This window comes from Anolis sagrei, chromosome 2 (genome assembly GCF_037176765.1).
Source record: "Anolis sagrei isolate rAnoSag1 chromosome 2, rAnoSag1.mat, whole genome shotgun sequence".
Classification (NCBI taxonomy): domain Eukaryota; kingdom Metazoa; phylum Chordata; class Lepidosauria; order Squamata; family Dactyloidae; genus Anolis; species Anolis sagrei.
This window is the reverse complement of record NC_090022.1, coordinates 160,859,296-160,885,194: the sequence shown is the minus strand read 5'-3', so window position 1 is coordinate 160,885,194 and position 25,899 is coordinate 160,859,296. Positions and strand designations below refer to the sequence as shown.

Genomic DNA, 25,899 nt, shown 5'->3' with positions numbered 1-25,899 from the left:
GCTTTGAGCAAAAGGCTATCCTAGTAATTACCAAATGTCCATGGCAAGGATGCATGAAATGTCCTTGGATCCTGCCCAAAACTTCACTTTTTGCCTGTTTTTTCTGTTATTTCGAAATGTGTGTTTCTTTCACATTGCCACAGTTGGCTAAGGCCCCTTCTATACTGTGATGTAATCCAGATTATCAAGTCATATAATCCAGATTATCTGCCTTGAACTGGATTATACAAGTCTATACTGCCATATAATCCAGTTCAAAGCAGATAATCTGGATTTTATATGGCAGTGTAGAAGGGGCCTGTGGCCTCTTCCGCACAGCTGAATAAAATTCCACATTTTCTGCTTTGAACTGGAATATGTGGCAGTGTGGGCTCAGATAACCCAGTTCAAAGAGATATTGTGGGATTTTCTGCCTTGATATTTTGGGTTATATGGCAGTGTGGAAGGGCCATCATGTTCCAGGTTGTTCCATAACTGGTAGTCTTGTGTGTCTATCTGTTTGCCTACAAATGCAGCAAGTTGTCCTACCAAATCCAAAGAGAATTCCTACTTATCAGTACATGCCTACCTATCCTATAACTATCCTAATTGGTTTACACTTTGTGTTATACACAACACATAAATGAACTCCAAATAGTGTTGTTGGGTCTATTCACAACCAATTTCGGCCTTTTGCCTTCCTGTTGACCTCTCCAACAAAGCTTTAATTTATTGTCAAAGGCTTTCATGGCCGGAATCACTGGGTTGTTGTAGGTTTTTCGGGCTATATGGCCATGTTCTAGAGGCATTCTCTCCTGACGTTTCGCCTGCATCTATGGCAAGCATCCTCAGCTACAACAACCCAAAGCTCACTGATAGGGTTTTTAAAAAAATCTCTCCATGCTTCCAAGCCATCTGTCTTTTCTACTCCCCATATTTATCTAGCACTGTGAATGTTGAATCATTTCACAGCCATTCTTCTTTCCATTCCATTTTCTGTCCATCTGGTTTTTCCTCATCATCTCCTAGCTGACCATTTTAGATGGCCAAACTGCTTTTCTCTAGCCATCTGTTTGACTGGTTGGACTCTTCCTCACACTGTTTGTTGTCCCACCCATCCAAAACTCTTATTTCTTTGCTTCCATCCATCTTCTGTTTTCTTGTTCAACACACTTATCACCTTCTTGATATGTCAGAGGGCCCTTCCAGACAGGCCCTATATCCCAGGATCTGATCCCAGGTTTTCTGTTTATCCTAGATTATCTGGCAGTGGGGACTCATATAATCCAGTTTAATGCAGACTACCTGGGATCAGATCCTGGGATATAGGGCCTGTCTGGAAGGGCCCAGAGTTGCTAGAACATCTGTCCTTCATAGGGCAGTTAGAAGAAGATCCTGAAAAATTAGGAGAGGATTAAAAGTATCATATAGTTGTGGGCAGACTTTTTTTTTGTATAAATTTTATTTTATTTAAAGTAGTAATGGAAGGGGAAAGTGATTTGGTATTCCAAGTAAAGTGGGAGAACAATTTTGTTAAGAGAAAGTAGAAAAAAGGAGAAACGGAGAAAGGGAGAAAAATGTAAATATAATAATAAAAAAATAATAAAAAGAAAAATGAGAGAGAAAAAAAAGAAAAATTGTAAACAATAATAAAAAATACAAAAAATACAAAAAAAAGGTTCAGCCAGTGATCTTCCTTATTGTAAATAATAATAAAGAGTTTATACAAAAATATGAATTTGATCACTGACCCCTCTTTTGTCCACTCTTATGTTGTTTCTCATATTAGTTCTTTCTTTTTCTCATTTCTTCATATTCATCCACCTAGAATCATAGAATCCTAGAGTTGGAAGAGACCTCATGGGCCATCCAGTCCAACCCCCTGCCAAGAAGCAGGAATATTGCATTCAAATCACCCCTGACAGATGGCCATCCAGACTCTGTTTAAAAGCTTCCAAATAAGGAGCCTCCACCACACTCCGAGGCAGAGAGTTCCACTGCTGAATGGCTATCATAGTCAGGAAGTTCTTCCTCATGTTCAGAAGGAATCTCCTTTCTTGTAATTTGAAGCCATTGTTCAGCGTCCTAGTCTCCAGGGAAGCAGAAAACAAGCTTGCTCCCTCCTCCCTGTGGCTTCCTCTCACATATTTATACATGGCTATCATGTCTCCTCTCAGCCTTCTCTTCTTTAGGCTAAACATGCCCAGCTCCTTAAGCCGCTCCTCATAGGGCTTGTTCTCCAGACCCTTGATCATTTTAGTCGCCCTCCTCTGGACACATTCCAGCTTGTCAATAACTCTCTTCACCAATTTGTTTGTTTAATCAGATTACCCGAATTTTTCTTTAATAAAAAGGTTAGTTTGTCTATGTCTTTTATCTCTCTTAATTTATTCATCCACTGGTCTAAATCCGGTATTTCCCTCTGTTTCCAGAGCTTCGCATAGATAATTCTGGCGGCTGTCGTCATATACATAAAAAAGATACCTTCATTTAAATCAATTTTTAAATCTGTATCTGTTATTCCTAATAGGTAGTATTCCAGTTTTTTGGGGAATTTTTAAAAAAATCTGTTGACATTTTTCATGGATTAATTTCTAGTATTTTTGAGGTTGTGAGCAGACCTTTGAAGCAGTGTGTCTTGTGTGTCCTTTTTCTCCCTGTCCACAGGTAGCAGCCCTCTGGACAGCCCTCGGAACTTCTCCCCAAATACACCAGCCCACTTCTCCTTTGCATCTTCTCGCAGGTAAGACCAGCCAGAGGAAAATGAATATTTTGTAGACACGCTCAGAGGGCTCTTCCACACAGCTCTATATCCCAGAATACCAAGGCAGAAAATCCCACAATATCTGCTTTGAACTGGCTTATCTGAGTCCACACTCAGATAATTTGGGATGTTCTGCCTTGAAATTCGGGGATATAGGGCTGTGTGGAAGGGCCCTTACTCATCTTGACTCGTTCAGTGTTTTCGTACTAAGGTACTCCACAAAGGCAGTGAGCTTCAAATATCCCATTGTAACATAGACAATTAACACTAAACTAGAATCAGGAAGACTCTACTAGTAGCCTCAGCCTTGTGCATGAAATATTTATTAAGCAATCATTGGGGAGAAAGGAGCCAGCAGGACCGAAGACCGACAGGTTGAGCTCCCTCTGTCAGCTCCAGCTCCCCATGTGGGGACATGAGAGAAGTCTCCCACATGGATGGTAAAACATCAAAACATCTGGGCGTCCCCTGGGCAACGTCCTTGCAGACGGCCAATTCTCTCACACCAGAAAAAACTTGTAGTTTCTCAAGTCACTCCTGACACACACACACACACACAAATTGGGGAGGAGGATGGAGAAAAGAAAATTGCTCTTACATTCATTTATTTGCAAAATTAAGAGACTAAAACCAGAAGTAGACCGCCTTCCACCTGGAAACTAATGCCCTCACTGCAGAAGAAGATGCAGATCAAGAATAGGGCTCCACAGTCACCTACAGACCTACCAGTACACCAGTGGTTCTCAACCTGGGGGTCGGGACCCCTGAGGGGGTCGCGAAGGGGTGTCAGAGGGGTCGCCAAAGACCATCAGAAAACACTATTTTCTGTTGGTCGTGGGGGTTCTGTGTGGGAAGTTTGGCCCAATTCTATCATTGGTGAGGTTCCGAACGCTCCTTGATTGTAGGTGAACTATAAATCCCAGCAACTACAACTCCCAAATGTCAAAGTCTATTTTCCCCAAACTCAAGGTCAATGCCCTCCAAACCCTTCCAGTATTTTCTGTTCATCATGGGAGTTCTCTGTGCCAACTTTGGTTCAATTCCATTGTTGGTGGGGTTCGGAATGCTCTTTGTTTACATATTAACTATAAATCCTAGCAACTACAACTCCCAAATCAATCCCCCCGCCAATCCCACCAGTATTCAAATTTGGACATACCAGGTATTTGTGCCATATTTACTCCAGTGAATGAAAATACATCTTGCAGATCATTATTTACATGGCGATGTTAGGGATATGGTTGGGGGTCACCACAACATGAGGAAGTGTATTAAGGGGTCGCGGCATTAGGAAGGTTGAGAACCACTGCAGTACACTGATCTTGGAAGACTAGCCTACTCGGACAATGAAGGACTGCCTAAGTAGTACTATTCCACTTGTAGATTTGGGAGTAGAGAATTGTGGTACTGTGTCATTCTTTTGTCTATTCTACCTGGCCCTCCTGCCAGAAGGCAACAGAGAAGAACATTTGAAGCACTAGAAGAAGCTACAGCTGCTGCTCCCCACTTCCCATCTGCTCTCTGCTCTTTTTATAGTTGTGCACGTCCCACTTCTTCCTCCCACTTCCACCCCACAAAAGCAAGGGAACAGACTGTGAAGTTCCATCTTGCCATCAACAAAGTACTACGTGAATCCACACTGAGCTGTTTACATCTCCTTGTCCCTTGAGTTTCTGCACTGGTACCAAAAAGCATAAACAGTTTCCTACCCAGGAGCGTGATCAGAAATTGCCTTATGCCAAAAAAGCACTTGCAAAATCCCTTCTGTTAGAAGTGTCTTTACTCGAGTACAGGGCATTCATACATGGTATAGGATGGAATAAAAACTCACTGGGAACATCCTGTGAATGGCTTGAGCTGCTTGAGTTCAATTTGCAGCTTTTTTCATGTGTCCTAGAAGGGGTAAGAGTACAAAATCTATATTGAGGAAGTATTCTAGACAATCCTTGGGTTTGCCAAATATTATGGAGCCTTTCAGATTCTCCAGAATTCTTCTTCAGACAACATGTAAGAGAACCGAATGTGTATTGTCGAAGGCTTTCATGGCTGGAATCACTGGGTTGTTGTAGGTTTTTTGGGCTCTATGGCCATGTTCTAGAAGCATTCTCTTCTGATATTTCGCCTGCATCTATGGCAAGCATCCTCAGAGGTTGTGAAGTCACAAACAAATGTGTGTTTGTGTGTGTGTTGAGGGAGCACAACTGATCTGGGATTACAAAAGGCATTTGTTGATGGATTTTTAAGGGGATTGTTTTTGTTGTTTGTTTGGTTTTTTTGGCTTGCAATAGCTTGCAGATGGCATGGAAACAGAGATGGGAAACATGTTGTTGTGCCTTCAACTTATTTCCATATTATGGCAATCCTATAGTGAATTTATTATGGGCTTTTCTTGTCAAGATTTACTCAAAAATGGCTTATCTTTGGCCCATTCAACATTGCCATATAAAATCCAGATTATCTGCTTTGAACTGGATTATATGGCAGTGTAGACTCATATAATCCAGTTCAAAACAGATAATTTAGATTATCTGCTTTGATGATCTGCATTAAATTAGCGTAGAATTGCCCTTTGTCTTCCTCTCAGGCTAAGAGATTAGGTCACCCAGTGAGTTTTCATGGCCAAACTGGATTCAGAACTTGATTTCCAGAGTTGTCATTGAAACATTACATCTTGCTGGCTCTCAATTACATTTTATACGGATATAAAATACTGAGTATTTATACTGAGTATTGAAAAGCCAGGAATATATGTCAGATGCAGGTGTACTATTTTTAAATGCCTTGCCTCTGTGGAAATCCTCCCTAAATTTCCTCTTTGTGTGCTCCTTGGTTTGGGAAAGCACATGTTGCAGATGTGTTTTCGTCTCTATAAAGTTGGGTCTCTTCCATTTTGAGGGCAATTTTCTCTTCGTCTCTCTCTTACCCTCAGAGGAGATGCAAAATAACATTGCAATTTCTCAGAGATACCTTCAGGCACGACAAGACCATAGCCTCAATGTCTTTGTCTTAGCTCCAAGTTATGAAAAGGTAAAATTGTAAGATGGTTTGGGTCCCTTGTTTAGAGAAAAGTAGAATATAAAATTAACAAATGAATAAACGAATACCAGAATAACATTGGAATCCCACTGGAGCATTGCAATACACCCAAATACCTGGGAGTCACTTTGGACCGTGCTCTGACCTACAAGAAGCACTGCCTGAACATCAAGCAAAAAGTGGGCGCTAGAAACAACATCATACGAAAGCTGACTGGCACAACCTGGGGATCACAACCAGACACAGTGAAGACATCTGCCCTTGCGCTATGCTACTCTGCTGCTGAGTATGCATGCCCAGTGTGGAACACATCTCACCACACTAAAACAGTAGATGTGGCTCTTAATGAGACATGCCGCATTATTATAGGGTGTCTGCGCCCCACACCACTGGAGAAATTACACTGCTTAGCCGGTATTACACCACCTGACATCCGCCGGGAAGTAGCAGCCAATAGTGAAAGGACCAAGGCAGAGACATCTCCAGCTCATCCCCTGTTTGGGTATCAGCCAGCACGCCAACAACTTAAATCAAGACATAGTTTTCTTAGATCTACAGAGACACTTGCTGGAACACCCCAGCAAGCGAGAGTCCAAAAGTGGCAGGCCCAAACCCAGCACCTCAATCCATGGGTGATACCAGATGAGAGACTCCCTCCCGGGTACACAGAAGACTGGGTGACTTGGAAGGCACTGAACAGACTGCGCTCTGGCACCACGAGATGCAGAGCCAATCTTAAGAAATGGGGCTACAGGGTGGAATCCATGGCATGCGAGTGCGGAGAAGAACAAACCACAGACCACCTGCTGCAATGCACCCTGAGCCCTGCGACATGCACAATGGAGAACCTTCTTGCAGCAACACCAGAGGCACTCCAAGTGGCCAGATACTGGTCAAAGGACATTTAACCAACTACTAAGTTTGCAAAATCTGTGTTTTTTTCTTCTTTTTAATCTGTGTGTTTGTTTTGTTCTGTTAGAATTGTAATACAATGGTATGGTTGCTGATGACACGATAAATAAATAAATAAATTGGAGTAACAGGATTGGGTGTGGCTGGTCAGTAGAGCAACTGTACCCAATGTAGTAGATGCAGTTCACATGAAGTTCTGGTTTCACAACTGGGGCCTTTCTGCATTGCCATATAATCCACTTTATTAAATCAGATAATCCACATTATCTGCTTTGACTTGGATTATATGAGTCTTCATTACCATATAATCCAGTTCAGAGCAGATAATCTGGATTTTATATGGCAGTCTAGGAGAGGCCTGGGACATCTCAGATGTAGTGGTGGCAACTCCTAAAAAAAGAAGAGTATCTCTTTTGGGTTGTTTACCTGTTTGATGTACCGAGGAAAAGGCCACAGTGGGCCTTGACATAGTTTAACTGTAAAATATGGATTATATGAGTATTATGGTCCAGCTCTCTGTGGAAAGTGATTCAAGTAATTCCATCTGGTTCCTGAGCAGTTTCCAACTGAGATACCTCACAGATCCAAATCTGTTCAGTTATATCAGAACAGTTTGCTTCAGTGTGTGTTGGTCATCTTGTCAGCAATGGCTCCAAACACCACAGCTTGGTTGAACTGTAGTGGGCCAAGACTTACAACGTCAAGGATTAATTAATTATTCAAGACCAGACAAATCAATTGTCAGTGAATCTAGATTAATTGAAACAGCCTAGCTACATTTGTCAACGTGTTTATGGCTGTCTGTGAAATACCCAATCCGAACTGCCATTGTGTGGTCTGTTCCTTGCTTGTAGTTTGTTTTCGAATCCTTGTGCTTGCATGTCATGTGGATTGTGAACTTCCTCATGACTAAATAATTACCTGTTCCTCCCCGAATGATCTTAAACTGTGAGGCGGGACGTAGAGGGAGATGCGTTCGGATGAGTAAGCTGGACCAAAACTGTATAGGGCTTTATAGGTCAGGAGCAGCATTTTGAATTGAGTTCAGAAGTGGACCGGCACCCACTGGAGCTGACACAGCAAGGGGGTGGTATGCTCCCTGTATGTCGCTCCAGTTAGTAATCTGGCTGCTGCCCGTTGGACTAGTTGGAGTTTCCAAACAGTCTTCAAAGGCAGCCCCACATAGAGTGTGTTGCAGTAATCTATTCGGGATGTAACAAGAGCGTGGAGCACTGTAGCCATATCAGACTTCCCAAGGTTCGGGCGCAGCTGGCACACAATTTTAACTGTGCAAAAGCTCCTCTGGTCACCGCCGAAACCTGGGGTTCCAGGCTCAGCTATGAATCCAGGATCACTCCCAAGCTGCAAATCTGTGTCTTCAGGGGGAGTGTAACCCCATACAACACAGGCTGTAACCCTATGCTCTGTTTGGCATAGGGTTACAGCCAGAATGACACTTTCTGTCATTCTGCTTTTGGCTCTTTTTGCATATATCCTCTCTAGGAATCTCTAGGTCCTCCAGGCTGATCCTGTGATCCATAGGGTTGCACTGGAAGACCTAAAGATTCCTGGAGAAAATGTTACTCTAGGAATCTCTAGATCTTCCAGGCTCATTCTTTGGTCAATCTCTGGCACAATTTGATGACAGAATTGCCTTGAAGAAACTTGAGATCCCCTAGAGAGAAGGTAAAAAAATATAGTGGGATTTTTTATTTGTGTTTCTCCCTTTTTCATAGAGGGCATTCACCCCTGAGGTCAGCAAAAGTAGGAGACCTACAGTATTGCCATGAAATGAAGTTAAAACCAGTGAATGCATTAAAAAAAAAAACCTCATCCTCCACGCACACACATCCTATGTACAGAAGAACCTTACTTTGACTCCTCCATCACATCTGACAGGAAACAAACAACAAGATAAAACAGGGATGGTGATGGTGATGATGATGTCTATGTCATCATTGTTCTTCTTTTTCACTCTGATTCCACTGAAGTTCATATTCCTCCTTCTAATTCCAGGGCAGATGGACGACGTTGGTCTTTGGCTTCCCTGCCCTCTTCTGGATATGGAACCAACACTCCCAGCTCCACGGTATCAGTAAGTGCTTCCTGCTTTGAAGAAGGCCTGCAAATGGGGAGGCAAATGCTGGCTGGGTTTTATGGGACCTGTTCCTCACAGCTGGTCAACTGGCTGCTAAGGGACCTTGGGTCAATTCTGCCTTTTCTCTTCCATACAGTCATCCTGCTCCTCCCAAGAGCGCCTTCACCAGCTGCCTTATCAGCCCACTATGGATGAGCTGCACTTCCTTTCCAAACATTTTGGCAGCACTGAAAGCATCACTGATGATGATGGAGGGCGGCGGTCTCCCGCAGTCCGGCCCCGGTCCCGGAGCCTCAGGTAAGAATGGAGTTGGCAAGGGAACCTCCCAAACAACAGCGTCCCATTATAACTTTTGTTAGATTGACACAGTTAGCCTAGATAACAAACAAAAAACACGGAGACACCCATCAGTGAAGATGTAGATGACCCACACTAGTTTTCCCCACACTAGTTTGCATTCTGAAGGGTAGTGGATCTTAAGACTACAATAAATACTGAGACATAATTTTGTAAACATTGTAGAGCTGTTATCAGTGGCTTTCAGGTACCTATACAACAACTAAGTTGGGTTACCCATTGTCACTGGTATAAGTGACCTAGAGTGCTGGATTAAACTAAAATTTGGCTGGGACTGTTCCTATTAGTCCTCTTTTGTTCCATTTTTCAGCTGCTTTTAAAATGTCTTTTTTCTCTCTCCCTCTTTGTTCTCAGCTCACTGCAGTTGCAAAATATGTGTAAAAGTAATTTGCACTCCATCAACTCAGCTATTGTTTTATTTATTTACAGTATTTATATTCCGCCCTTCTCAACCCGAAAAGGACTCAGAGCAGATTACAGTATATAGCAAACATTCAGTGCTGTTATACACTCACAAGACAGACAACTTTACATAGAGGCATATATATATATATGTATGTGTGTGTGTGTGTGTGTATATATATATGTTTTCCATCTTCGGCATCTTGGAGGCTGTGCTTGATTCCGGCCACAAGGGGTGCTGTCGCTCCATCTTTCCTGCTAAAGAGCTTGTTTGGAGGTTCTAGCAGGGGAGCGCAGCTATCGTATACCCAGGACCGAAGACTGGAGACCTCGGTACACTCCTTGTATATCTGGGACGTCGTCCTCTTCCACCGAGCACGCAGCTTCGGGAGGGATGGACATGGAGCGGTGAGGGAGGGAGGAAGGGGACACCCGCCTAGCCAGCCAGATCAGCCAAATCAACCCAGGGTATCAATGGGGTGACAGATGTTGCAGCCAGATGGCCCTCACATCCGAGCTCACATACAAGCTTTGTTTGTAAATTTCCTCCTTGATTGAATTGCCGGCATTTTTCTGTCATATCCTTATGGGCGCCTGAAAATACCTCCCCGCTTTAAAGTGGTACTTACTTATCTACTCATATTTGTTTTCAAACTGTTAGGTAGGCAGAAGCTGGGCTAAAGGCCAGGAGCTCACAGTGACCCGGGCTTTGAACTGCCAATCTTTCAATTGGCAAGATTTACTGCAGCTGGCGGTTAATCTGCTGTGCTAATGCACGACCCAGCTAGGAGGAGAATAGAGGAGGAGGTAGACTCCTGCCCTTCCCAGCAGGCTTAGGCAAGAGCAAAAGGCTGCAGCTTCTCCTAGCTTGTATGGTCTTTATCATTAAAAAAAAAGCCTTTACCATTTTGATCACACTTTGTGTTGCTAGTCCATATGTGTCCCTGGTGTGAAATGTTGGAGGGTATGTGTTTGCCTATCAATGCTACACACACTTAATATAGAGTAAGTCCTTCTGTGGTTGTAGCTATCCATTTGTTTGCCTCCCGCCTTTTTGTCTCCTAGGAAACAAAGAGCTAATTGCTAATGTCTCTCTTGTAAACTTTCCAGAATTGCAACATGTCATCATGTTGTGTCCTTCTATTATCCTTATGCTTCTTTAATCCTTAATGGCTAAATTTCCAGAATGGATTGTGCTAGAGAGTGTCCTGTCCTCAGAGTTTAACCTTGATCAAAGGTGCAAGTAATAATAGAAGTAATATGAAAATACTTTTTACTGCCTTCCTCTTCCAGTACAAGAAGGGCTTGTGTTGTTCCAACCTGCAGCTCACTGTCTGTCCTTCATTTTCCCCATAAGCTTATCATCCTCGATGTCTTGTTTTGTCTATCCAATATAAAATGGGTGACTTTTAGAAATGGTTTATGTAGCACTAGCTGTCCCCTGCCACGGATTGCTGTGGCCCAGTCTGTGTATATGTGTTTTGTGTGTGCATATATGCATATATATGTGCGTATATATTTGTTTATATGTGTGCTTGTGTATATATAAAGCTGCTAAAAGGAGATCGGAGTACATAGATCAGATTGGGGTGCAGTGTAGGGGAGACCAGGATAGTTGATGCATATATCTATGGCTACCTGTATATTTGTATTTTATTTTAAGAGGACTAGAGGTATGTTGTATGTTGGATGTTGTGTCTGCACTGTTTGGTTTTGATAAGGCCAACTGGCTAATCAATAAAAAAATTGTTGTTGTTTGTGTATATATGTGGTTTTGCGCATGCGTTGTAATGTATTTTGGGGTGGGTTTTTTTTGCTTTTTAAGTTCCTTCTGCTGTGTTTTTCAGTGTTTTTATGAGTGATGGTCACTTGTTGGCCTGAGAGGTGTATTGTGTCCAAATTTGGGGTCAATTCGTCCAGTGGTTTTTTGAATTATGTTAATCCCACAAACGAACGTTACATTTTTATTTATATAGATATGGTCCATTCTGTTTGCTAGAACAGTTCTTGACTGGTGCTACTCACATGAAATAAGCATACAAAAACCCATTCCTGGCTTTTCTCCTCCAAGTTCCTTCATTTCGAGCAGCCTAATTACAAAAGGCATGGGAGCCTTTTTGTTTTTCTCTTGTTGTCGTTGTGAAACACTTGGGAGTGTGACAGACTTTCCAATCTATTGCAAATCACCCAGAGATCTCTGGGGGGATCTTGCTTATCTTCTCTCTACCTTTTCCTATAAAGTTTATTACTGCCTTGGCAATCAAAGAATAAAGATTAAACCATCAACTAGAATTTGGGAAGATGTGAATGGCAGAGAAGAGCTTCTCATCAGCAGCTAATTTGTCCCTTTCTTTTATGCAGCCCGGGCCGGTCTCCTTCTTCCCATGACAATGAGATAGTGATGATGAACCATGTTTACAAAGAACGATTTCCCAAGGTAAGGACTGAAGATCTCACATGTCTCAAAGATCATTCTCTGGAGGCCACTTTATTTGGAAACCAGAAAAACAACCAAGAACACTGCTAGCAGCTAAGGGATTTATTTCACTGAATCATCCTTATTGGCAAGCGAAAGAGAGACAAATACTTTGTGGGCCCTTCCACACAGCCACATAACCCAGAATATCAAGGCAGATAATCCACAATATCTGCTTTGAGCTGGAACATCTGAGTCCACACTGCCATATAATCCAGTTCAATGTGGATTTTATACTTACTTACTTACTTTACTTATTTAGGCGATCCCTCGTTGGACGAGTTGGATCGGTATTCTTGTGGATTTTATACATCTATGTGGAAGGGCCCTGTATTGACACACATTAAAACAGTCCCAAACTATTGTCTTCCTGATGTGTAAGACTACATATTTCATCATTCTTCGATTGCATGGCAAATAACCATGGCTAATGAATTATGAGATAGCCATAAGTCAAGAATCGACGTAAAGCACCAAAAAACAATAGTAGCATCAGGCCTTGTTGAATGGGATGGTTTCTGTGTAGATCTATCTAGACCAGGGGTCCTCAAACTTTTTAAACAGGGGGCCAGGTCACAGTCCCTCAAACTGTTGGAGGGCCAGATTATAATTTGAAAAAAACAACAACCATAATTTGGATTCCTATGCATACTGCACATATCTTATTTGCAGTGCAAAAAACGCTGCATAATAAATATAATAACAATAAACTTTATTTATACCCTGCCACCATCTCCCCCAACGGGGACTCGGGGCGGCTTACATGAGCCAAGTCCAAACAACAAGTTATAATAGAATAAGATACAAATTGCAATAAAATAAACAACATAGCATTAAAATATAAAACATATAAGTATATAAACAATATACACAAAACAAAAGAAAAAGAAAAAAACAGTAAACCAAACGTAATGATAGTGAGCGGGCCGCATGTACATAAAATGATTTTAAAAATTCAGGGTGAGATAAAGGAGCAGAATTATTTTTATAAGGGAGACTTAAAACAATACAATAATTAAAATGAAGAGCAATTTTAACAAATATAAACTTATTAGTATTTCAATGGGAAGTGTGGGCCTGCCTTTGGCTGATGAGATAGGATTGTTGTTGTTGTTGGTGGTGGTGGTGTGTGCTTTCTAGACTTAGGTTGACCCTGAGCGAGGGCCGGGTAAATGACCTTGGAGGGCTGTATCCGGCCCTCAGGCTTTAGTTTGAGGACCCCTGGTCTAGATGGCAGATCTACACAGCGTTTTAATCATGGTGAGAGTTGAAGACTATCACTTTCAAAAAATGCCAGTACTGGAAAGCTTGTCTTAATTGAGTTCTCTTGCTCTGAGTTTTTGATTATCTCACTTGTTCTCAAGACTATTTCGGTATTTATACAGGCTTGAACAGAATGAAGGGAAGGGCAGGGAAGGGAAACAAGGCTGAACCTAGGATCAGAACCAAGTGGGTTCATTTATAAACGAAAATAATAATAACAACACTATGTAACAAAATTTGAAAAAAAATCTGTTCCTGGTTTGAAAGTGTTACGCCTGTTCTGTTGTGTGATGCTTACTTTGAAAGTAGTTGTTATACTCCAAAAACTTCATTTTTGTGGCGCCACAAACTATGTTGAATTGATTGAGCAACCTATAGCAAACTGTGCTGCAGGATGTCCTGCAAAAACAAAGGTTTTGCAGTTTAATAAACCTTTTCCATGTTTTTAAGACATTGATAACCCAGGACCAAAAATTGTGTTACGTAGTGTAATTTTATCATCTGCCTCTCCTTGAGGCTTGAGATCGGGTACAACAGGGTTGAGAAAGAAAGATATGCCCCTGCTATTTATATAAATAGTCATTATTATGAATAAGCAGTTTTTATTGCTTGTAGTATTGGGGGGGAAAAGAAGGACCTATAAAGTTGGATGTGAAAAATGCCAATATTTATTTATTTATTTATTTATTCCATTTATATCCCGTCTTTCTCAACCCAGAAGGGGACTCAGGGCGGCCTTACAAAGGCAACAATTCAATGCCATTTATTAATACATAAACAAAACCGTTAAAACCAAATCTATTAAAAACATAGCATTAAAACATCAATTAAAATCACATGATCCAAATCATATTCCAGGACCGGTCCAAGTCTTCATTATATTTATTTGTAGTCTCATATTGTCCTACTCCTGTTACTGGTTGAAAGCCCGATCCCAGGGCCAATAGAGGGAAAAGAGTGACAGACTAGATAGATAGATAGATAGATAGATAGATAGATAGATAGATAGACAGATATCGTTGTCTTATTGTGGATTAAGGGCCAGCTGTGACTTCCCAAACAATTTGCTTAAATAGAAAGACAACATGGAAAGTATTCTCAAGATCTAGAACCTAACTATGCAGAGACTGCAGTCAGTCGGCTTGCAGTTGTATGGTTGGAAACCAGGAGTGTGAAAGGAGCAAGATTTAGGATCTAGCATGAATTTATTATTTTTTCTGATGGAAGAGACTCTGTTTCTTACCTCCACAGGCCACGGCGCAAATGGAAGAGAAGCTGAAAGATTTCATCAGGAGTTATGAACCAGACAGTGTGTTGCCTTTGGCCGACGGGGCACTGAGCTTCATCCACCACCAGGTCATTGAGTTGGCCCGAGACTGTTTAACCAAGTCCCAGGATGGCCTCATCACCACGGTCTACTTCTACGAGTTGCAAGAGAACATGGAGAAGCTCCTGAAAGACGTGAGCAGCACCTTTGTCAATGGAGGGTGTTCAAGAGGGATGTACACAGAAAGTGGAAAGTGTAGGAGCCAGTGGAGAAAGATGGAGGCAGTAGCATGCAGAACGTGGGTTGACTTTTGTAGGAGAAACCGAGCTTAAGAGTAGGTGATGGTAAATTGAGAAGGAGGCAACCACAACAAAGGGAGCCATGGGAGTATAGAGAGTGTGAGTGATATAATGATATGACTCAGAAAGATGTGGGGTTATAAGGGTATCCCATTGGAGGGGTCATAACTTCTTTGCTCATGACCAACTTATCCATTTTGTTTGTAGGCCTATGAACGGTCAGAGAGTGAGGAGGTGACTTTTGTCACTCAACTAGTGAAGAAGCTGCTGATCATCATCTCACGTCCAGCTCGCCTACTGGAGTGCCTGGTGAGGTCCTGAGGGATGCATGCATGTAGAAATGTGTATAAGTGTAGGAATTGGCAAGTGGGCTCACAAATATGTGGCCCAGTTTTCATCCTGATGGTAAAACATCCAGGCGTCCCCTGAGCAATGTCCTTGCAGATGACAAGTTCTCTCTTACCAGAAGTGACTTGCAGTTTCTCAAGTCACTCCTGACATGGAAAAAAAAAAAAAACAGCCCATGACCCTCAACATTTGGGACCCAATTCTGCCAAGTGACTGTGGAGCACCTTAGGGAATGCATTCCTTTTGTCTGGCTCTTGCTTGACATAATGCCAAGGTGGGGTTGTGTAGGGAAAAACTGGAGAAGGAGGCTGGACCTTTTATCATTTTGCAGATTTCAGCCAGTGTTGCATGTTCGGCAACCATCCTAGAAGCAACACCTCTTCTATAACAAAGTTTATTTAAAAAATGTGGGTCCTGACCCCATTTGGGAACCTCTCACTGAATGTTGGGGTCGTGACATATTTGAGCAGTTTGCCACCTAGTGTCTGTTTTTGACATTTACACAAATCCAAGAGGGAAGCAGAGTCTATTCTGCCACTGGAGGCTGCAAACCAAGCAGGCCAGCATATAATGAAAAATGTTGAAGATGTTCTGCAGTCTGCAGTATCAAGATTTAATCTTTTATTGAAAAACTAGACGTCCGCTGCCATGCATTGCTGTGGCCCAGTCTGTGTATATGTGCTTTGTGACTGTATATGTGTGTATATATATTTGTATATATGTGTGGTTGTGCATATGTGTTGTAATGTATTTTTATTTTTTGTTTTTTTAAGTCTCTTCTGGTGTATTTTTTCAGTCTTTTTATGAGTGGCAGTCACTTGTTGGCCTGATAGGTGTATTGTGTCCAAATTTGGTGTCAATTCGTCCAGTGGTTTTTGAGTTATGTTAATCCCACAAACAAACATTACTTATTTATTTATAGAGATAAACAAGCACGCCCATCTCATTAGTATGGCTTTCATTTTCAATAAGTGGTAAAATGATGTGCACATCAAAGAATGGTTTTAAAATAAATTACTACATAACTTATTACACTATGAAACAAAATTTTATTTTTTTCCTGTTTCTGGTTTGAAAGTGTTATTTCTGTTTAATTGTGCAGTACTTACTTTGAAAGTAGTTGTTGTACTCCAGAAATTTTGTTCTTGAGGCTGCCACAAACTAAATTATTTATTTATTTATTTGTTATCTATATTTATATACCGCTCTCCTCGGGCGACGCAGAGCGGTTAACAATAGCAAAATTCAATGCTCAAAAACATCATAAAAGGGTTAAAAACAATTAAAACAGTAGCATAATAAACAGCCAATATAAATCAATAAAACATCTAATTAGCCTCTCATAGTTAAAATCAAGATCCGGTCTCATCATCCAATTGTTCCATATTCCTATGTTCGTTACACTGCCTATTCAAATGCCTGCTTGAACAACCAGGTCTTCACTTTCCTCCAAAATGTCAACAGGGAGGGGGCCGATCTAATATTTGTAAGAAGGGCATTCCACAGCCGAGGGGCCACCACTGAGAAGGCCCTGTCTCTCATCCCTACCAAACATACTTGTGATGTAGGCGGGTTGAATTGGTTGAGACTCTGTGAGACGTTCATTGAAAAACTATAAGATGTCCCGCAGAAATAAAGTTTTTGCAGTTGAATAAACTTTTTTCACATTTTTATGAACCAATTAGGAAATTACTTTTATAACCCAAGAACAAAAATCAGGTTACATAGTATTATCAGTAAATATATGGTTTGTATACCCATCTTACATACCTACTAGCCGTCCCATGTCATGCATTGCTGCGGCCCAGTCTGTGTATATGTGTATATATTTGTGTACATGTCTGTTTGCGTATATATATGTGGTTTTGCGCATACGTTGCAATGTAATTTTTGTTTTTTGGCTTTTTAAGTCTCTTCTGCTGTGTTTTTGAGTGTTTTTATGAGTGATCATCACTCGTTGGCCTAATAGGTTTATTGTGTCCAAATTTGGTGTCAGTTCGTCCAGTGGTTTTTGAGTTATGTTAATTCCACAAATGAACATTACATTTTTATTTATATAGATATTTCCGTAGAAATTTCCCAAGCCAGGAGGTCACAATTAGAAAAAAAGTTTGACAACCCATTAAAGGTACAGGACACCCCTCCAGTTTTCCCTCCGGCAACATTATTCCAGGCTGACGCTCCAAAAAGGGGAAATTTTCTCTGATCCAAATGGAGCTTTGGCTCAGATTAAGCATTTCTTCCTGTCTCCCTGCCTTGCCATCCATCCGGAGGTCACAGGTGCATCATCCGCTTCCCTCCACCTGTTCCAAGCTACCTTTTTTTTGGAAGGTGCCTGTTGGTTTCCCTGGCAACACACCAGCCAATAGCAAGGCAGCACTTCCTCTACCTGGCCGCCTGCCAGCTGGCTTGTCATTGAGGAGGCTGCCTTTGCATTGAATTCGCCAGATTAATGCGGTGTCTGTGGCTGAGAATTCAAGGATGGCTGATGAGGAAATGAAGAGAGCTGCAAGAAAGCAGCAGCAGAGGGATGTGAGGAGCAGAAATAGATGAGTTTAAAGAAAAAATGGAGAAAAGGAAAAAGCTTTTGGAATAATAATAATTTATAATAATAATAATAATAATAATAACCAGAGCTGACAGCTGGCACAACGGAGCCCCCGGTGGCACAGTGGGTTAAACCCCTGTGCTGGCAGGACTGAAGACCGACAGGTCACAGGTTCGAATCCCGGGGGAGGCAGATGAGCTCCCTCTATCAGCTCCAGCTTCTCATGCGGGGACATGAGAGAAGCCTCCCACAAGGATGATAAAAACATCAAAATCATCCGGGCGTCTCCTGGGCAATGTCCTTGCAGATGGCCAATTCTCTCACACCAGAAGCGACTTCTGACATGACAAAAAAAAAAAAGCTGGCACAACAAAGCATTTCATGGGCAGTTCCTTGACAAAATTGAAAAAAAAACTTGATAAGGAGAAGACCTGGTTATGGCTCACAAATGGAACCCTGAAGAAGGAGACAGAAGGCCTGATTCTTGCAGCCCAGGAGCAAGCCATCAGAACCAATGCCATTAAGGCCAGGATTGAAGAATCAGCGGATGACCCAAAAATGCAGACTGTCACAAGCCTAAAAAGTTATACAAAATGAACATGTCAAGCTACTCTTGGACTTCCAAATTCAGACTGACAGAGTTTTGGAGCACAATACTCCTGACCTCACGATCGTGTTAAGAAAACAAGTATGGATTGTCGATGTTGAAATCCCAGGTGACTGAAGAAAATCAACTGACACAATAGGAGGATTGAAACATCAAACTGCAAAGACTCTGGCACAAGACAGAAGGTGGTCCCAGTGGTTATCGTCACACTGAGTACAGTGCCTAAAGACCTTGGCCTGCACTTAAACACAATCAGCGCTGACAAAATTACTATCTGCCAGCTGCAAAAGGCCACCCTACTGGAATCTACACGCATTATTTGCTGATACAGCACACAGTCCTAGACACTTGGGAAGTGTCTAACGTGTAATCCAATACAACAGTCAGCATAGTGATCTTGTTTGCTGTGTGTACGAATCTTGTGTTTCAAATAATAATACAAATAAATACGTAACTTCATAACTCCCCATCCCTCCACTTTATCCTATGAACTTTGGTTGATGTACATAAGGGCCATCCTATTCCATTCTCACATTAACTTTTTGGAGCAGGTTGGGCTGGCTCAAGATCATCCAGGAGGCTTCTCATCTATACTAGGGTTCAACATGGGTTATCCTGAGCCATATACCTAGCCAAAGACATATTGCTGATTTGAATACACAGCCCAACTAGGTTTTTTTTCTTGGTGTCTTGGTTTTTAGGCCTGTTCCTGGGGGTATTTGGGGCAGTGATTCGGAAAATTGCATTGGATGACTGCATCAGCTCTGGTTTCTTAGGTACAATGGTTTTCATGGTTTTTTATGGGTGAGCAGATGATGACTGGTAGAGGGCATATGTTCTGTATCTCAAAAACTAGAGCTGATAGGAGGGAACTGGTATCGTTTTTGGAATCAGAAGATCAAATATACTCAGAAACAGGTCTGACATTTGGGGCATCAAAATGTGTGTTGGCCAGTGTTATTAGACAAGGTGGCACTCCCTACAGAACCCTACGTTGGCACCTTTGTTGCAGAAAGGGAAATAATCTCTTTCAATCTCTGGTTGTTGCAAGGAAAGAATTGTAAGATGAAACTGTTTTTTGAGCAACCTGACTCCCTAACTATGCCCCGTGCTGTTGTCTTCCAGGAGTTTAATCCTGAGGAGTTTTACCACCTCTTGGAAGCTGCTGAGGATCATGCCAAAGAGGGACACCTAGTGAAAACAGACATCCCTCGCTACATCATCAGCCAGCTGGGACTCACCCGAGACCCCTTCCCAGGTAATGCAGCCCAAGTCACCTGCAGGAAAGCAGGCAATCGTATACATCCGTACCTGAGCCATGATATTTGTATTGTCCTGTGACTGTACATCTGTGTGTGGTTTCATGCATGTGTCAGCATGCTCATCTTGTAAGTTTTGTGGGTTTGTGTCAAGTCACTCTTCACCTTGGCTTTTGAGTCTGACATTTACATTAAGTGTAAGAAACAAAGTGGTCCGTCCCCCCTCCCCAGAAGAAGTCTTCTTGCCTCGGCAAATCACATTTCTTGTGAAACATTTATGGCAGCCTCTACATTTAAGTAATGATAGGATGCAAATATGAGGAGTATTTTTTAGGTAAGGTCCGTTGGAACATAAGTACACAACGAAAGTTTATTTCAAAAAAGTAAATTTATTTTCAGAAAGTTCACTCTCGACATAGAACTATTTTTCGACATAGTTGCCAAGTTTGTTCAAACACTTATCATACCTCTGAACCAATTTTAAAATACCCTCTTCATAAAAACTTGCCGCCTGCTCCGATAAGAGTTCACTGCCGTTTTCAAGTCGTCACATCATGGATGATGTCACGGCCATCTCTGAATTGTCGTACCCACGTATGCACTTTGCTTTCACTCATAACAGTATCACCGTACACTTCACAAATCTGTCGATGAATTTCTGCAGCAGGCAGGTTCCTTGCTGACAGAAGCTGTATCACTGAGCGAACCTCACATGTGGTGGGTGAGTTGATAGTCTTAAACATTTTTAAAGCACAGAACAGAACCGTACAGGTTAGCTACAGAGCAGAAAATGAGCACAGTTGTTCCCGAGGCATGCCGGTACACGACGCATGTGCTTGTTGCGGTATGCTCACAAACTACTAGTGTCTACAACAAAACGGACCTTACTTAAAAAATACCCCTCATACAACTATGAAGAAACACAGAAGATGCGATATCGCTAATGGGATCTGGGTGGGCAGGTTGTCCAGAAGCAAGGCTTTGCAAGTTCTTAGGAGTTCCAAGATGTTATTAAGGAAGCCAAGCTCATTTGACATTCTTCAGGGCAGAGTTGTTGGGTGAGAAGACAGATCACAGACCACTAGTCAGTTCCTAAGTAACCATTTTGAGCTAGCATACTGCTGAGTTAGTTAGACCTTCGTCCAGAGAAGAGGAACCATTTTCCATGTGATGTTATTGGATTGCCACTCCTATTGATTGTAGTCCTCATAGGCAATGGTGATGGCTGATAGTACTTGCAGACCAGCAACATTTGGAGGGCAACACATTCTCAAACCTTGCTTCTAGCACTGTACTTTTGAAAATTATAAGCACTTAATGATTCACTTAACACAGATCAGCAAATCCTTTAAAGATATTTAATGCATTTATTTTTGCTTTGTAGTTTTAGAGCATCCTTACACACAAAAATTCTAACTTCATCCATTGCACCATGCATCTGTACTGTAGAGGCATTGGCCATTAGAGAGAATTGAGTTAGCTTTTGTGGAAAACAAAGTCCACAACAAGCCTCTTCTCATATCATTCCTAAGACTTAATTTTATCTATGAGTCCCCGGTGGTGCAGTGGGTTAAACCCCTGTGCCGGCAGGACTAAAGACCGACAGGTCATAGGTTCGAATCTGGGGAGAGGTGGATGAGCTCCCTCTGTCAGCTCCAGCTCCTCATACGGGGACATGAGAGAAGCCTCCCACAAGGATGATAAAACATCAAATCATCCGGGCGTCCCTGGGCAATGTCTTTGCAAACGGCCAATTCTCTCACACCAGAAGCGACTTGCAGTTTCTCAAGTTGCTCCTGACACGACAATTGTTTTTTTAAAAAAAATCTAAAATGGCAAACCTGTGTCTAGACCACTGCTTCTTCAACTGTGGGTCCTGACCCTCAATGGGGTCCCTTTAGCTCAATGTTAGGGTCGTGAAAAAAATTCGGCAACAATTTCTGAATGCCACTCTTTTACACAAATCTGTTAGCAACAGCATCCAGTGTTTAAAGTGGACTCTGTAAAAATGCTTCAACTGTATTCCTAAAGAAGTAAAATCAGCCTGTTTAATATCTCATTGAGTCTCAAGCAATGCAACATAGTTTGTAGAAGCCACAAAGATGAAGTTTCTGGAGTATAACAAATACTTTTGAAGTTAGTACCACATAATTAAACAGTAAATAATGCTTTCAAACCAGGACCAGAACATTTTTCATTTTTTTTGTTACAAAATGTTATCAGCAAATGTTTGATATTCATATCGATTTTATATACCTATATACCTGGGGTCACGAGAAGATTTCTCAGATGGAAAGGGTTTTTTATTTATTTATTTGTCATGTCAGGGCAACCCATGGAAAGGGGTCAAACATAGGAAAGGTTTAAGAAGCTCTGATCTAGACCATCAGTGCCCTACTGATGTTCAACTACAGATAAAGAGAAAGCACAGGCCCTACTTGCCCACTTTCAGTTGACTTTAAAACAAAGCATATACTCTTTATTGTGGGCTTTTCAGTCATTTCTTCCTTGTGACAACTCTTAAGGTGAATTTATGACAAAGTCTTCTGAGGATATTTGTCGAGGTAGGGATTGGTTTGCTTTGGGGCAGAGAGAATATGACTTGATCAAGGTTACTCGGCAGGTTTCCATGGCCAAGCAAAGATTTTAATCCTGATCTCCCGGGTTCCTAGTCCAACACTCAAAACACTGCCACTCTGTACTGGCTCTCTTTGTAGTCTCCATGTAAAAATTTCCAGGAAACCAAAAGGGAAGCAGCCTGGTCCCTGTCCCACCATATTGTATAATCCCCATAGTAGTTGAATCAGTAATCCTTTTGCTCGATGTGTGCATTTTGTGTGTGGATGCAATACATAATAGGAAGGAACAACGTTCAGTCATGGGAGTATATCTGAGCTCACGGGTGGCATCTTTGGGTAGGTCTAGCAGGACCCATTGCTTATTTTGGCCCTGGGTTTTCATTTTAACCCATACCCAGCACTACACATAGTATCAGGCAGCAGGATCTGGCTAAATGTACAAAAATGTCCCTGTTGCATACTGCCTTTTTGAAAGATAGTCTCGGTACTTGCAAGCCTTTGGGGATGAATGGAGGGAATGATTTTGTTGGGGGTTGGCAGATCATCATCTCTAATGGTGGGACTAGCCCTAGCCCTTGGATTTTTATGTTTCTTAAATTAGATATTTCTCTGTTCCGGGCGATTTTAATGCATGGTTCTTAGTGAAGACATTTGTCTGTACTACTACCTCAAAAAGCCATAAATAAACATGCAGGGCAGTTATGGACTTAAGTTTGGAGTACATTCCTCACAACTGTTAGAAGAACACCCATTTTTGTCCATGATGTCTTCAAACCTGGTCCTACCTTGACTAGTTTATTGCCCCCCTCATTTTCTCTCCTTTTTCTGTGTTTCAAACACACACACAAGCAATTTTATGTAATCAATGGATAGTGATTAAATGGTAAGAGACAGGGGGACAAACAGATTCAAAACAGTTTTGTTTATCTTGGTCTCCTATTAAGTGATTTATTTTTCTTAACAATTTTCTTGGTTTTTGTTTTTTTTAAAAAAATCAAACTGTCCTGAACTAGTTGCCATTTGCTGCATTGATTTAAAAAAAGTCAAACCATACTGAAATAATGTTGAAACATGGAATTGAATATAGACTTGCCCCTGATAGTGCAATGGGTTAAACCCTTGTGCCAGCAGAATTGTTTACTAATAGGTCAGCGGTTCGAATCTGGAGAGTTCAGGCTAAGCTCCCTCTGTCAGCTCCAGCTCCCCATGCAGGGACATGAGAGAACCTCTCACAAGGATGGTAAAACATCAAACATCCGGGTGTCCCTTGCAATGTCCTTGCAGACAGCCAATTCTTTCACACCAGTAACAACTTGTAGTTTCTCAAGTAGCTCCTGACACACACACACAAAAAGACTTAATTTCATTACCTAGGCTGGACATCTTCCTTCACATCAGGTGAAACATGTGGGTGATATGGAGTGACTTTCTAGCATTTTTAAAACAAAAAGACACAGAGAAAAAAAGTTTGGGGTTTGATCAGATCAGAATCGGAGGGGGGGGGGATCAGATCAGAATCAGGGGGGGGGGGGAGAATCCCAGTTAAAATGCACTCTACCCGATTTTTTTTCACTCCACAGGGAAGAAAATGGGCACATCTTAGGTTGTTTTGCCCAGAGTCCAGAAGAGTCTCTACTGGGGGTCAAAATCTTGACACCGAAATAAACAAAAGGGACCAAATGTTCCAAAAGATCTCATGTCAGAGTAGTTGTTTGCCATGCAGTTGAAATTATCAGCATTATTTTATCATGCCCACAAATTAGTTAATCAAAATACATTTGCATGCCTATTAGATAGAATAGATTCCAGCATCATCTTACACTTGTTAAAGTGGTGTCTGAGTGTATTTGTATTAGTCTATAGTTGTTCATTTGTGTGGACAGGGTTTCACAATTCCTTTTATATTCCAGTGTGCATGTAAATGAAACTGCTATTATATGCAAATCTCCATGCGCATACTTATTTGCATATCTCTTTCAGACGTGTATTATGATGCAATGCATGTATGATTTGGTGTCAACACAGTTGTGCCTCCCAATTTGCCCACTCTCTCACATCCACACTCATCAGTTAGCATGTCACCGTGTGCCCTGTGCATGTACATTTAGGACTATGCATGGCTGTGCGTATGTCTCGGTTTCGCCCTTTCTGTGCTTCCATGAATGACAATGGGGTTGCTAAAGCCTTGTTCCCTTGGCTCTCCCTTTGGCTCTTTCCAAACCCTGTTGTCGTCAGATGTGCTGTATGTGGAGGAGCACGATAGCGGAGGATCCAACACACCTGACACAGAGGAATTTGCCGAGGTCAGTATTCGGGGGGCAGCTGAACCAACCTCATCCGAGCTCTGTGCCTTTCTCCCCCAGCTTTCTTACACACACAAATGCACACACATCTGCATCCTTATCTTCTCCGCTCACTGTTTCTGCTGCTGTTGCCACAACCCAAGCCACCTGGTTGATACTGGGAGGGGGACGGACGGTGCAAGAGAGTGGCAATTGCCACTAGGCCTCAGGTGGGCATCTCTTTTGAGCGGAATTGGGACAGGCAAATCAACATGAAGAAACCTGGTTTCAGAATAGCTGGCTTGGTTGTGTGCATTTAAAAGAGGGGGGGAAGCATGGTCTTATATATGTTGTCAGATTGCATCTCCCAGCAGCCACTAGGCAGTACGAAGAAACCCAGCATTTAATAACATCTGGAAGGCACGCAATTCCACCCTACTTATTTCTACAGTGAGCCCTCTACATTTGCTGGTATTGGGGGGGGGGGCAGTACTCCCATGAAAGTGGAAAATCCGTGGAAAAGAAAACTGCTATCATTTTCTTTTTAGGAATCTGTAGGTCCTCAGGTGTGACTCTGTGATCAACCTCTATTGCAGTGGTTCTCAACCTGGGGTCCCCAGATGTTTCTGGCCTACAACTCCCAGAAATCCCAGCCAGTTTACCAGCTGTTAGGATTTCTGGGAGTTGAAGGCCAAAAACATCTGGGGACCACAGGATGAGAACCACTGCTATTGGAATCACACTAGAAACAAGAGAATCCTACAATGTGATGTGGCGGCAAAAAAAAAGCCAATGGGATTTTGGCCTGCATCAATAGGAGCATAGTGTCTAGATCTAGGGAAGTCATGCTACCCCTCTATTCTTCTTTGGTTAGACCACACCTGGAATATTGTGTCCAATTCTGGGCACCACAATTGAAGAGAGATATTGACAAGCTGGAATGTGTCCAGAGGAGGGTGACTACAATGATCAAGGGTCTAGAAAACAAGCCCTATGAGGAGCGGCTTAAGGAGCTGGGCATGTTTAGCCTGAAGAAGAGAAGGCTGAGAGGAGATATGATAGCCATGTATAAATATGTGAGAGGAAGTCACAGAGAGGAGGGAGCAAGCTTGATTTCTGCTTCCCTGGAGACTAGGACGCGGAACAATGGCTTCAAAATACAAGTAAGGAGATTCCATCTGAACATGAGGAAGAACTTCCTGACTGAGAGCCGTTCAGAAGTGGAACTCTCTGCCCATCAGTGTGATGGAGGCTCCAGTCCAACCCCCTGCCAAGAAGCAGAAAATTGCATTCAAAACACCCCCGACAGATGGCCATCCAGCCTCTGTTCAAAAGCCTCCAAAGAAGGAGCCTCCACCACACTCCGGGGCAGAGAGTTCCACTGCTGAACAGCTCAAAGTCAGAAAGTTCTTCCTAATGTTCA

At 42.1% G+C, this 25,899-nt stretch overlaps 1 protein-coding gene across 1 annotated transcript in view; it reads left to right on the top strand.

The window, feature by feature from the left end:
* The window catches only part of MAST1 (microtubule associated serine/threonine kinase 1), a 90,108-nt gene that overhangs the window by 32,727 nt on the left and 31,482 nt on the right, over positions 1–25,899 (top strand). Inside the window, exons 3-10 of the mRNA XM_060763624.2 lie at positions 2,647–2,722; positions 8,708–8,786; positions 8,926–9,086; positions 11,910–11,985; positions 14,539–14,748; positions 15,061–15,162; positions 19,482–19,614; positions 24,430–24,497. Of these exons, the coding sequence (XP_060619607.2) occupies positions 2,647–2,722; positions 8,708–8,786; positions 8,926–9,086; positions 11,910–11,985; positions 14,539–14,748; positions 15,061–15,162; positions 19,482–19,614; positions 24,430–24,497 (905 nt within the window). The remainder of the gene's footprint in view (positions 1–2,646; positions 2,723–8,707; positions 8,787–8,925; positions 9,087–11,909; positions 11,986–14,538; positions 14,749–15,060; positions 15,163–19,481; positions 19,615–24,429; positions 24,498–25,899) is intronic.